The following is a 13,558-nucleotide window of genomic DNA, read 5'->3' on the forward strand; positions in this document are numbered from 1 at the left end:
AGAGGCGAGGCAGGGGCCGTACCGGATCTCAAAGTCCACATTGGTCTCGTAGGGCGCGAAGCTGGGGGTGCCCAGGCCCGGCACACGGATGCCCTGCTCCAGGAGGCGGCGGGCGGGGGCCAGGAGGCGCGGCAGCGCCAGGGTGATGCGCAGAAACGGGGAGGGGCCGTGCCCATGGTACCCGAACATGCCTGCGGACAGACGAGGCTGGGACCGGCCCGGAGGGAGCCCTGCCCGCTGGACCCGGGGGCGGGGCACTCACTCTCCCGGGAGCACAGCTCCACAGATAGCACGGCCGGCCCCGCGAGCTCCTTCCCTCCGCGCTGGTCCCTGCTGATGGCGGCATTCAGCTCCCGCTGCAGGTCGCCCAGGTGCTCGCGCCCAAAACCTGGGGGGGGTGGGGAGAGCTGGTCAGAAGTGCAGGGGGACTCTGGAGGGCTGGGGCGGGGGTCTTGTGGGTCAGGGCCACTCACCAGGGGGCGCCGGGGTGTAGAAGTAGGGAGCAAAGCCGTGGATGTGGCAGCAGACGGACACGCCCTCATCAGTGACTCCGAAGGCACGGAGGACAGGGACGGAGCCGGGGGGTGGCGGGGCTGCTCCAGGCAGGGGCTGCGCCAGGCCTGGGGGTGGAGGGTTCACAGGATGAGGCAGAGGCTACCCTTCCATATTCCTCAAAGGTTTGCCTCCCCAGGCTTCTCCTTTGCTGGGAACACAGCCCCCTGATTCCCGCAGCACCGGGTGCCTCTGCCCACACTGGCCTTCCACGCTGTCCACTCGGCTTTGAGCGCCTCCCCACTGGTCTCCTTTTCATCTTGGTCTACCTCCTATAGCTGGAAGGAGCCCCCTGCCCTCTTTTTGCAAAAAATATTTTCTTTTGAAAAGTAAAACTGAGGGGCGCCTGGGTGGCTCAGTCATTTGAGTGCCCAACTTCGGCTCACATCATGATCTCATGGTTGGTGAGTTTGAGCCCTGTGTTGGGCTTTGCGCTTCTTGGGATTCTCTTGCTCTCTCTTTCTGCCCCTCTCCCGCTCACGTGCGCGCGCACTCTCTCTCAAAAATAAGTATTTAAAAACAAAAGTAAAATCGACATTGTGTGTGCAGTTAGGAGCTTTAACACATATTTTATACAGATTCACGTAACCACTATCAAAATCAGGGTACGAAACCGCTCCATCACTCCAAACAGCTCCTGCGAGATGCAATTTTGGAACCACACCCGCTGGCACTGATGGTCCACTCTCCGTCATTCTAATTTTGTCTTTCTTTCAACTCAAAAAAAAAAAAAAGCTTATTTATCTTGAGACAGAAAGCGCTTGCAAGCATGAGCAGGGGAGGGGCAGGAGAAGGAGAGAGAAAATCCCAAACGGGCTCCACATCATCAGTGCAGATGTGGGGCTCCGTCCCTCAAACCGTGAGGCCATGACCTTGGCCAAAATCAAGAGTCAGAAGCTTAACCAGCTGAGCCACCCAGGTGCCCTTCATTTTCTTTTTTTCAGTCTATCCGTATGAACGGAATCACAGTCTCCTGGCTCTCATTCCTTCAGGGGAAATATCCGGAATTGCCTGATCCTATGGAAAAAGCAGATTTAACTCTTGTATCTTAATAAAGCTGGGGGCGGGGGAAGAGTAGGTTGAACTCTAGGAAACTTCCAGACTGTTTCCCACAGGGGCAGCAACACACAGCGTTCCCACCAGCGGGGCACAAGCAAGCTTTCCGGTGGCTCTGCATCCTTGTCGATGATCGTTCGTGTCGCTGGGCTTTCTTTTAGCTCTCCTGATAGGTTGCCAGGTCTCAGTGTGGCTGTCATTTACGTTTCCCTGACAGCCAGTGACACTGAGCTTATTCCCGCCCGCGTATCCTCCAGTGAGTTGTCTACCCGGGTGTTTGGTCCACTTTTGGACTGGACTGTCTTCTCGCTGTCGAGATCTGAATGCTTCTTATATTTTCGCAGCGCGAGTTCTTGCTCAGATCCGGGGAACGAGTTCTTGCTCAGATCCGGGGAACGCAATGTTTCCTCCCCGCCTGTAACTTGTCCCTTCCCTCTCTTACCGGGGAGCCTTCTAACCTGTGAGTTGGGGTTGGGTCTCTCCAAAGACTTTTCCAGCCTGCTCAGAACGGAGCCCCGAAGTCCTTGCCTCGGCGGGCAGGATCTCATGTGCCACCCCTCCCCCCTCCCCTCGCTCCTTGTTCCCACCACACTGATCTCGCTGTTCCTCAAACGTTCCAGACGTGCTGCCTGCTCAGGACCCTCTGCCCAGAACCCCTCTTTCCCAGACAGGCCCGTGGCTCCTTGTTGCCTCCTCAGAGAGGCTTTCCCAGACCTCCAAGATGCACAGTCTGGCACCCCTACCCTCCTTTATGTTCCGCCATAACCCTCATGGCCACCTGAGGCTCCATTTCCTTTTTTATTCTGCCTATCCTTCTAGAAGGTGAGCCTCTGAGAGCAGGGACCTGGTCTGACAGGAATAGGGCCTGGCTCAATACAGATGCTTGGCCGTTCCTGATGGACACTGGATGGACGGACGGATGTCGAACTGCACGCCTCCCTCCTCGGCAAGGAGCCGGCTCTTACCTTCAGGCCTCAGTTGGAAGACAGTCCCCACCTCCAGGAAGCCCCGCTGGACACCTGCACCGCCACTTTCCCTCTTGCTGCCCCTTCAGGCACCCACAGCCCTGTCCCTCCCTCTCCTAGCCCTGGCCACCTGGACGGGGACTGTCCGTGTCCGTCTCTTCTCTCAAAGCCAGAGGTGCTGACCCGGCCCAGCCTGCACCCCAGGAGCCCTGGGCCCCTCCTCCCACCCACCAGGCCTGACCACCAAGCTCACCCACGTAATGGTCGATCTCCAACTGCTGGAAGATGAGGGGCTCCGTCTGGGGATCCAGGGAGGGCGGGGAGGGGCGAAGCCAGCGGGCATCTATGGCCGTTGGGGAGAACTGCCCTGGGTGGGGGGAGGGAGGCAGGCTACATGGAATGGTGGTCCTCCCCCAGAAGTAAGTAACGGGCCCGCCCAACCCAGCCCATGATCTCTCAGGTGGCCCCTGATATGCAGAGAAAGTCAGGTGGAGGCGGGGCTCTGGGTCTGGCCGGAAACTCGGGAGAGGTCATGGGGTCAAGGGTGAAGGTCAGAATTGGAGCTGCAGACAACAAAGGCAGAATTCATACCGGTGTGAGGTCAGAGGCCGGCACTTCACGGAGCTCAAAGTGGGCCAGAAGTCAGAGGTTACAGGTGAGCCTTGTGGCCGACACGGCTCACAGGCAAGAGGGGGAGGGGGGGCAGGGGGTTCCCGCCGTGGGTCTCACCGTCCGCGGCTCCCTCCAGGGCCGGCTGCAGCAACTCCTCCTCCTGTTCCTGCAGCCTGTGCTCTGCCTCCATCTCCTCCATCAGCGCCAGCTCCTCCTCGAACTGGGATGGCTGAGACGGCTCATCCTCATCCCAGAGGCCCCCACGGGCCCGCTTGGGGGGCACCCCAGGGCCCGGGCCCGGCCGCCGCTTGCCATCCATCCTGTGGGGCAAGTCAAGGCTCGGAGAAGGTTCCTGTCTTCCTCCTGAACCCCCCGTGTACCAACCGTGACTGTGAGCCTTTTTTCCATTCTCCAGAGTGCCTCAAGAGTAACACGACCCTCTACCCGCAGGCTCACGGGGTGGTGGCACATTCCGCGTGTCAAATACTCTCAGTTACTGTGATTACAGCCCACTCCCCACCTCGGTGTAACCCTCTCCTCACGTGCTCAAACCCTCCACATCCTTTCTGCTGTCTGCTTGCCCCTGGCCAACCCCTTGTCACCCGGTCTGCAGGGCCTCCACACTCACACTCACACACCTGGTCCTTAGCACATCCCTTCCTTTCATAAACCTCTCTCTCTGATGTCCACACCCGCCTGTCACCCTGCCTGCCCGGGCCTTCATTCGACAAGCGGCCAGGAAGCACCTCTTCGGGCCAGTCACAAATCTGATCTGGTCCCTTCCCAGCTCAAAACACTTCAGAGGCTTCCCTCCCCCTTAAAAACAAAACAGAAACGGAGCCCTTTTAATTTTGGAATAAGTTCAAATTTCCACACCTGCACACCCTTCACCCAGATTCCCCAAGTGTCAGCTTGACGCCACATTTGCTTCATTACCTCCTCCATACGTAACAAGGTAATATGCACACATCATCACATGATTTACTTTTTCTGAGTCAGTTGAGTGAGTTGTGCGTCAGGTAGATATGTTAGTTAGACATTATGCCCCTCGACCCCTGTGTACTTTACAATGTGTTGCTGAAGGACAAAGACATTCTCTCTTTTTCTTAGTAGGCTCCATGCCCCAAGTGGGGCTTGAACCCACAACCCTGGGATCAGAAGTCACACACCGTACTGACTGAACCAGCCAGGCGTCCCAAAGACATTCTCTATACCCAGCAAGGTGCAGTGATCAAATCCAGGACATTTAACAATCCAATCACAACATAAAGAGTCCATTTTCCAGTTTCTCTAACAATCCCCCCCAAATGCCCTTTATAGTATTCCCCTTGTAATCTAGGATCTAATGTAGTAAACACAAACAAAAAACCAAATAGAGGCTGCAATATACATGTTTATAGGTTTTTTTAAAATAAACTTGATGTTTTAAAAACAAGTTTACTATTTATTGTTGAGAGTGCGCATGCACGTGAGAGAGAGAGAGAGAGTGTGTGTGTGTGAGCAGGGAAGGGACAGAGAGAGAGGGAGACACAGAATCTGAAGCAGGCTCCAGGCTGAGCTGTCAGCACAGAGCCTGACGCGGGGCTCCAACTCACGGACCGCGAGAACATGACCTGAGCCGAAGTCAGACGCTTAACCAACTGAGCCACCCAGGCACCCCATTTATATGTTTTCTTAATTGCAACATATAAAAAATCATTTTGGAGCGTATTTTGACAAGATATATTGATACAAAAGTACACATCCTCTAGTAGGTTCGACAGAAGATTGTATTCAAGTTAAGCCTCTTTAGGTTGGCAACTTCACTATGGTTCGGTAAGAGAATATTCTAAGAAAATGCACACTCAGGGTGCCTGGGTGGCTCAGTCAGTTAAGCATCCGACTCTTGGTTTCGGCTCAGGTCATAATCTCAAGGTTTCATGATTTTGAGCCCCACATCAGGCTCTGTGCTGGCAGGTGGGAGTCTGGTTGGGATTCTCTCTCTCTCTCTCTCTCTCTCTCTCTCTCTCTCTCTCTGCCCCTCCCCCACTTGCACGGTCTATCTCTCTCAAAATAAATAAATAAATAAAAACTCAACTATTAAGGGTAAATAACCATGATGTATGCAAGCTATTAAAAAAATTTGTTTTAGGTGGCATATATGTGTAGAGACAGGAAAAAAAGAAAGCTTATGTACATACAAATCATAAAACAAGTAAGGGAAAATGTTAAAACGTGGATCTGGGTAAAGGGTATATGCTCTTTGTATTATTCTTTGGATCTTCCCATCAGTTTAAGATTAAAAAAAGAAAGAAGTTTTTTAAAAGTTTATGTCTCCCAGCATCCAGGCCTAGACAGAGTATAGGAACCTAAGGCAGACCCCAGACCCAGTTGGGAGGGAGGGCAGGAAGGGCACAGGTCAGCTGCCCTGAGTTCAAGTGAACACCTCTGGATCCCGTAACCCCACCCAAACCCCAGATCCAGTCTCCCCTTCGTCCTTTTGCAGCTGACCCCTTGCCTCTGAGCTGCTGCAGGCAACCCAGCCGGAGACTACATTTCCCAGCATGCACTGCTAGGGATGGTCACTTTACTGAGTTATCTCACGGAAGGAATGACTGGGACAGCCTTAAAAGGAAGCTTGCTTCTAGCCTCCTCTCCCTTCTCTATGGCTAGAGCATGGATACAGTGGGGGTGAACCAACCCTGACCACGGGGTCAAGGACAACACCCCAGGGAACGCAGTGCTACAAGATGGAAGGAACCCAGTCCCCTTGACAAGCTTCTGGGGCAGAAATGCCTACTTGAGGGCAGTTATGTGGAGAAATACGCTTGTATCTTGCCCGGGCCACCGTGCCTTGGGGTCTCTGTTCCAGCAGCTTAGCCCGGACCTTAACAAATAGAGCACAGAAAAATCCTGAACTGACTGGGGATGTGTCGTTGGCAAATGTTCAGGATGGTATACAATGGAATATGTCTCAGCATCAGACAGGAGGCAGCTACTTAGTGACACAATGGATGGATGAACCTCAAAAATATGCTGCACAGAAGCAGCCAGATGCATAGGGGCGCCTGGGCGGCTCAGGTGGTTAAGTGTCCGACTACAGCTCAGGTCATGATCTCACTGCTCGTGAGTTCGAGCCCCACGTCGGGCTCTGTGCGGACAGCTGGGAGCCTAGAGTCTGCTTCAGATTCTGTGTCTCCCTCTCTCTCTGCCCCTCCCCTGCTCGCACTCTCTCTCTCTCTCTCTCAAAAATAAACATTTAAAAAAAAATTTTTTTTTTTTAAATAAAGAAGCCAGGCACACAAGTATGCATTGCAGGAATGGGGAGTGACTGCTAAGGGGTACGGGGTCTTCCTTTTGGGGGGGATGAAAATGTTCTGGAAGTAGACAGAGGTGGTAGATGTACGATATTGTGAACGTACTAAATGCCACTGAACTCTACGCTTTAAAATGGTTAATTTCACGTCAACTGAAAATGAGAGAGTATATATGGTGTGGTGCCATTTACACAAAGTTTTTTTTTTAACTTGTTTTTTAAAATGTTTATTTTTGAGAGGGAGAGTGTGTGTACAGGTGCACATGGGGGAGGGGCAGAGAGAAAGGGAGACAGAATCCCAAGCAGCCTCCACGCTGTCAGTGCAGAGCCCAATGTGGGACTTGAACCCACAAACCGTGAGAGCATGACCTGAGCTGAAATCCAGAGTGGGATGCCTAACCGACTGAGCCACACAGGCACCCCTACACAGTTCTAGAATAGATTAATCGATGGTGCTAGAAATTAGGCTAGTGGTTGCTTACCAGGAGGGAGAGGCTGACTGAGAAGGGGCATGAGGGAATTTTCTGGGCTGACAAAAATGTACCTTACCCACAACTGTCCACTTGAGAACCTGTGCATTTCACTGTATGTAAATTCCACCTCCATTAAAACATAAAAGTTGGAAGGCCCCATTTCCCCACCTAGGGGTTTGTGCTATAGATATACTATCACATATGAGAAACTGCATTTACGAGGTTATTTCCGGCAGCACTGTTTGCAATGGCAAAAGACTGGAAACCACCTAAATGTCCTCCCCCGGGGGACTGTTTAAATAAATTCTATGAAGACTGTTCCATGGAATATTATGCAGCTGTATAAAGGAATGAGGAAGCTATCCATGCATTCATGTGGAGGGCTCTCAAAGACCCATTGTTAGAGAAACCAACGTGCAGAACGGTGTACTTAGATTGCTATCTTTTTGTATTAGGAAAAAAAAAAAATGTCTAAAAAAAGTTTGCCCTGATTCTTTGCATTAGGAAACAATCAAGCCAAAGTCAGGACTGGCCTGCAAAAATTACCAGTCTGGAATCTTCAAAAATGTCAATGGCATGGAAGGGTGGGGGCTGGAAAGCCAGGGAACTTTTAAATTGAAGGAGAGACTGCACAGTCCTGGCAACTAAATGTAACATGACCCCAGATCAGATCTTAGATTAAAAAATAAAAAACAGAGGCACTTGGGTGGCTCAGTCAGTTGAACATCTGACTTCAGCTCAGGTCATGATCTCAGAGTCTGTGAGTTCGAGTGGAGTCTCACTGGTGTCAGAGTGGAGCCTGCTTCAGATCCTCTGTTCCGCTCTCTCTGCCCCTTTCCCACTCGTGCGCACATGCACGTGCTCGCTCTAATGAATAAAAACACACTAAAAAAAATAAAAAATAGCAGGGCCACCTAGGTGGCTCAGTTGGTTAAACATCTGACTCTTTATCTCAGCTCAGGTCTTGATCTCAGGATTGTGAGTTCAAGCCTCACACTGGGCTCTGTGCTAGGCATGAAGCCTACTTAAAATACATATATATATATATATCTCAAAAATAGCTATGCACGGGCGCCTGGGTGGCTCAGTCGGCAAAGTGTCCGACTTCAGCTCAGGTCATGGTCTAACAGTTCGTGAGTTAGAGCCCTGTGTCGGGCTCTGTGCTGACATTTCAGAGCCTGGCGCCTGCTTCGGATTCCAGGTCTCTCTCTCTCTGCACCTCCCCTGCTCACGCTGTCTCTCTCTCTCTCTCTCAAAAATAATAAAAAACATAAAACAATTAATTAGAAAGAAAATAGCTACGCAGAATGTTACCAGGAAACTGGACAAACTGAATAAGGACTGTCTATGAGGTAACAGTATTGCCGCGGGTTAAATGGTCTGATTATGATTAAACCGCAGTTCTGTAGGATGTCACTGTTCTGCTAGAGTTTTTGGAGGTCAGGTACCATGACGACCATAACTTACAAATAGTTCAGCCAAAAAAAGAAAACATGGGGCACCTGGGAGGCTCAGTCGGTTTAGCGTCCGACTTGATTTCGACTCAGGTCATGAGATTGAGCCCCTCATCAGGCTCCACAGTGAGCATCAAGCCTGCTTGGGATTCTCTCTCTCCCTCTCAAAATAAATAAATAAACTTGAAAGAAGAAAGAAAGAAAGAAAGAAAGAAAGAAAGAAAGAAAGAAAGAAAGAAAGAAAGAAAGAAAGAGAGAGAGAGAGAGAGAGAGAGAGAGAGAGAGAGAGAAAGAAAGAAAGAAAGAAAGAAAGAAAGAAAGAAAGAAAGAAAAGAAAGAAAGAAAGAAAGAAAGAAAGAAAGAAAGAAAGAAAGAAAGAAGTGTATGTGCATCCAGATAAAGTAAATGATGCAGCAGGTTAACAGCTGGTGAGTCCAGGCAAAGGGTACACAGGGCTTTGTTGTATCTGTCATGCAACTTTTTTTTAATTTTCATGTTTATTTATTTTTGAGAAAGAGCATGGTGGGGGAAGGGGGAAAGAGAGAGAGAGGGAGACAGAATTGGAAGCAGGTTCCAGGCTCAGAGCTGTCAGCACAGAACCCGAGGGCGGGGCTCGAACCCACAAGCAGCAAAATCATGACCCGAGCTGAAGTCGGACGTCCAACCGACTGAGTCCCCAAGGGCCCCTGTCACGCAACTTCTAGGCAGCCTTGCAATTTTTCAGAACAAAAGTTAGAGGGGTGCTTTTCAGGACAAAAGTTGGTGGAGCATGTGACTCTTGATCTCAAGGTTGTGAGTTCAAGCCCCATATTGGGTGTGGAGATTACTTACCAAAAAAAAAAAAAAAAAAGTTGGGGGAAAATATGTAAAATTTAAAAATAACATTTTTACAAGGTGTGTGGGAGAATATGTAAAAGCATGTTTGTTTTTAATGCATAATTCTGGGAAGATAGGTAATAAACTGGTAACACTGGCTTCCCAGGAGGGGGGGGAGGGACAAGATGGGACAGCTTTATGCTTATTTATTTATTTTACTTATTTACTTAATTTTTTAATGTTTATTTATTTTTCAGAGAGAGAGAGAGACAGAGTGTGAGTGGGGGAGGGGCAGGGAGAGAGAGGAGACACAGAATATGAAGCAGACTCTAAGCTCTGAGCTGTCAGCACAGAGCACATCATGTGGGGCTTGAACCCACGAATCGTGAGATCACGACCCGAGCCAAAGTCGGACAATTAACCAACTGAGTCACCCAGGAGCTCCAAGTTTTACTTATTTATTTTGAGAGAGAGCATGAGCAGGGGAGGGGCAGAGAGAGAGGGAGAGAGAGAGAATCCCAAGCAGGCTTCACACCTTCAGCGCGGAGCCCAACTCGGGGCTAAAACTCACAAACCACGAGATCGTGACCTGAGCAGAAATCAAGAGCCAGACGCTTAACTGACCAACCAACCCAGCCATTCCGGGACAGTTTTATTGAGATAGAATTCACACACCATGTGACCCACACATTTCAAGTGTATAGTTTGATGGCTTTTAGTATATTCATAGCTGTGTGACCATCACCACAGTCAACTTTAGAGCCTTTTCATCACCCCAAAATGAATCCCCACACCCCTTTGGCCATCACCCCTCAACTCAGCCCACCCCCACCCCACTTTCCCAACTAACCAACTTTGTCTGTCTCTGGATTGCCTATTCTGGGCCTTTCCTATTCACGGACACTTCCAATATGTGTCCCTCAGTGTCTGGCTTCTTTCACTTAGGATAGTGTTTTCCGGGTTCACCGGGATGCAGAAGGTGTCAGCCCTTCATTCCCTCTTACGCCCAAATATTGCCTCACTGTGTGGCTGCGTCACGTTGTATTGATCCGTTCGTCGCTCAGTGCACATTGGCGGCGTCTGCACCTTTGGCCTATCGTGGATAGCGCTGCTGGGACCGGGCACACACACACTTTGAACAGGGACGGAGGCCCTGTACGGCCTCTCCTTTTGTGCCTATGAGTGGCTTATCCCACAGGAAGGAAAAAGCCTGGAGGCCTTTGCTCCAGCCATACAGGTGGCCAGAGAGACGGAGTTCGGACCTGCAGGGGGAGGCCTGGGTGGGGCAGAGGGGCAGTGGCCAGCCCTGGCCTGGCAGAGGGAGGCGGGAGGGGGGCAGTCTGGCTCCCCAGGTCAGCGGGCTGTGGCCAGGAGGGTGCGGTGGGAGGGAAGGGGACTCCAGGAGCAAAATCGAGGTTCCTATGCTAGTTCCCCATCATAGGCAAGGAAGGATTAGAAGGAAAGAGGCCCCAGTGTGTCCTGGCACAGGACAGGAGCTGGGGAAACACGGGGCCCTCTCCTTTTCTCGACCCTTCACTGGCAAACAGACAACGCTGAGTGCCCGCTGGTTTCTGTGACACTCCCTCCTTCGGGGTTCTCGTCCCATCTCTATCTGACGGCTTTCACTGCCACCTCTATGCCGATGATCACGTCTGCCCTTCCTGTCTCCAGCCCAGACCGCCCCCCAGGCCCCAGCCTGCCCAACCCAGCTGCTCACTGGGCCTGTGTCTCTTCAGGCATCTCACACTCCAAAGCCGGGCCCCTCGCCTTCCCCTGCCCCGACCTGCTCCTTGCATCCCACAGCCTCCCCCAGTTCGGGAAGAGGCAACTCCCACCAGGCCAACCACCTCGGAGTCACCCCAGCTTCTCCCTTCCCCTCAGAACACACCTGTCAGTCCCATAGGCTCTACTGCCACTGGACCGAGTCTCAGCACTTCCCAGCCCCCGCTGGGCCCCCAGCCTTGCCCCTCTGGTTCTCAGAGGTTGTTGGCAGCATTATTTTGTGCACTGCTTTGTGTCTGTCTCCCCCTGCTGGAACCTGAGCCCAGCACCAGCAGGGATCTGGTCTGCCCTGTCACTGAAGCATTTGAGGGTGTCTACAACAGAGCCTGGCGCACAGCAGGTGCTGGAGAACGATGTGTTGAATGAATGAGGAGCCCTCAGTGTACTCTTCGCACAGTAACCAGAGAGATCCCCTACGAACATGCCAGGTCATCCCATCCCTCCTCCCCTCGGAACTAGCCCCTGGGTCCCATCTCATGCAGAGCTAAAGCAAAGTCCTCCGGCTAGCCCACAGACCCTGCGCAATCACCCCTTCCCTTTTGGACACTATCTCCTGCCCTCTCCCCCTTGTGCACTTGGCTCCAGCCACTTGTCTCCTCTCTCTTCCCTGAACGTGCCAGGCTTGGTCCTACCTCAGGACCTTTGCACGAGCTGTTCCCACTGCCCTACTCTTCCCCGGATGTCCCCATGGCTTCCTCCTTCCCCTCCTTTAGGTTTTTGCTTAAATGTCACCTTCTCAGCGAGGCCTGTTTATTTTTTTTTAACTTTAATTTATTAAAAAAATTTTTTTAAGATTTATTTTGAGAGACAGAGACAGCATGTGAGCACAGGCAGAGAGAGAGAGAGAGAGAGACAGACAGACAGACAGAATCTCAAGGAGGCTCTGCGCTGCCAGTGCAGAGCACGACACGGGGCTCAAACTCACAAAACTGTGTGATCAAGACCTGAGCCAAAATCCAGAGTCAGACGCTTAACCGACTAGGCCACTCAGGTGCCCCCTGACCCGTTTTTGGGGGGGCTCACATTCTGAAGCAGTTCTGGGTTGGGTGCACCTGTACAGTAAGGGAAGTAGGACCAGCTGCCTGGGGTGCCCCGGGGGGCCGCCGACTCTCCTGGAAGAGCTGAACTGGAGCTGGGTCTCTGCAGACAGAGGAGTCAGGTGGCTGAGAAAAGCAGGGGGGCAGTCTCACCCAGCACACACTTCCCAAAGCCCGTGCCGGGCAATGCTGAGGACGCAGAGGAGCAGCAGACCTCAAGGGGTTCCCGTCTGGCGGGGGAGGCAGACACAGGCCCAGATGGTCCCTGGCCTGCGACAAGGGTAGTGAGAGTCAGGGAGGCCCAGAGGAGGGACGAGGCCAAAGCACGAAAAGCAGGTCGTTTTCTGGGGAGGGGGCAGACGGAACAGGCACTTTTGCAATTATTTAACCTTTCCCTCGCTAGGTGCGTGAGCCAGGGTACAGGGGCGAGCCAGCAGAGGAATCCATCCCCAGTCTGTCTCCTTCGCTGGGGAGAGAGTTCACCCCCGTACCTCGCCAGACACCCCTGGAGGCCGGCAGTCTGCGGTGCTGGCTCAGAAGGGGGCTCTGGGATGAGCCTCTGAACCCTCCAAGCTAGCTGTGCCACCCTGGGGAGACAGCTTCACCTCTCTGGGCCTTGGTTCTAGTCATTGCGTCGGAGGGTAACAGCACCTGCCTCAGGAGATTCTGTGAAGATTCTGTAAGTTCCTTCCATCTTCACCCTCTGTCCTAGGCACTCTTCAGGGCGCATGAGACAGAGCAGGAGACAAGACAGAACCCCTGCTCTCACAGAGTTTTCATTCGGCGTTGTGGGGACGGACAGTAAGATAAATCGGGGCGCCTGGGTGGCTCCGTCGGTTGAGCATCTGACTTCAGCTCAGGTCATGATCTCGTGGTTCACGAGTTCGAGCCCCACGCTGGGCTCTGTGCTGATGTGCCGACAGCTCCGAGCCTGGAGCCCGCTTCGGATTCTGTGTCTCCCTCTCTCTCTGCCCCTCCCCCACTCGCACTCTGTCTTTCTCTCTCAAAAATAAATAAACATTAAAAAAAAATTTTTTTTTTAAACAGGCCTCACTGGGGGCCCAGCTGGCTCAGTCGGTGGAGCATGTGACTTTTTATCTCGGGGTTGTGAGTTTGAGCCCCCACATTGGGTTACCGAGATTACTTAAAAATAAAAATCTTGGGGCGCCTGGGTGGCGCAGTCGGTTAAGCGTCTGACTTCAGCCAGGTCACGATCTCGCACTCCGTGAGTTCGAGCCCCACGTCAGGCTCTGGGCTGATGGCTCAGAGACTGGAGCCTGTTTCCGATTCTGTGTCTCCCTCTCTCTCTGCCCCTCCCCTGTTCATGCTCTGTCTCTCTCTGTCCCAAAAATAAATAAACGTTGAAAAAAAAATTAAAAAAAAAAATAAATAAAAATCTTAAAATTAAAAAAAAAAAAAAGAAAAAGAAAAAAAAAGCCTCAGATCGTGATCTCGTGGTTGGTGAGTTTAAGCCCTGCGTTGGGCTCTGTACTGACAGCGCAGAGCTTGCTTGACG

The 13,558-nt window shown here is 51.9% G+C and overlaps 1 protein-coding gene across 2 annotated transcripts in view; it reads right to left on the minus strand.

The window, feature by feature from the left end:
* POLD1 (DNA polymerase delta 1, catalytic subunit) overlaps positions 1-13,558 on the minus strand; it is a 29,200-nt gene that overhangs the window by 13,983 nt on the left and 1,659 nt on the right. For both annotated transcript variants that reach the window (XM_023245137.2, XM_045046185.1), the window contains exons 2-6: positions 3,303-3,505; positions 2,827-2,940; positions 474-620; positions 263-388; positions 23-191 (exon numbers count right to left, since the gene is read on the minus strand). In XM_023245137.2, the coding sequence (XP_023100905.1) occupies positions 23-191; positions 263-388; positions 474-620; positions 2,827-2,940; positions 3,303-3,504 (758 nt within the window). In that variant the 5' untranslated portion in view covers position 3,505. The remainder of the gene's footprint in view (positions 1-22; positions 192-262; positions 389-473; positions 621-2,826; positions 2,941-3,302; positions 3,506-13,558) is intronic.

The sequence above is a fragment of the Felis catus genome, chromosome E2 (assembly GCF_018350175.1).
Source record: "Felis catus isolate Fca126 chromosome E2, F.catus_Fca126_mat1.0, whole genome shotgun sequence".
In the NCBI taxonomy this organism is placed as follows: Eukaryota; Metazoa; Chordata; class Mammalia; order Carnivora; family Felidae; genus Felis; species Felis catus.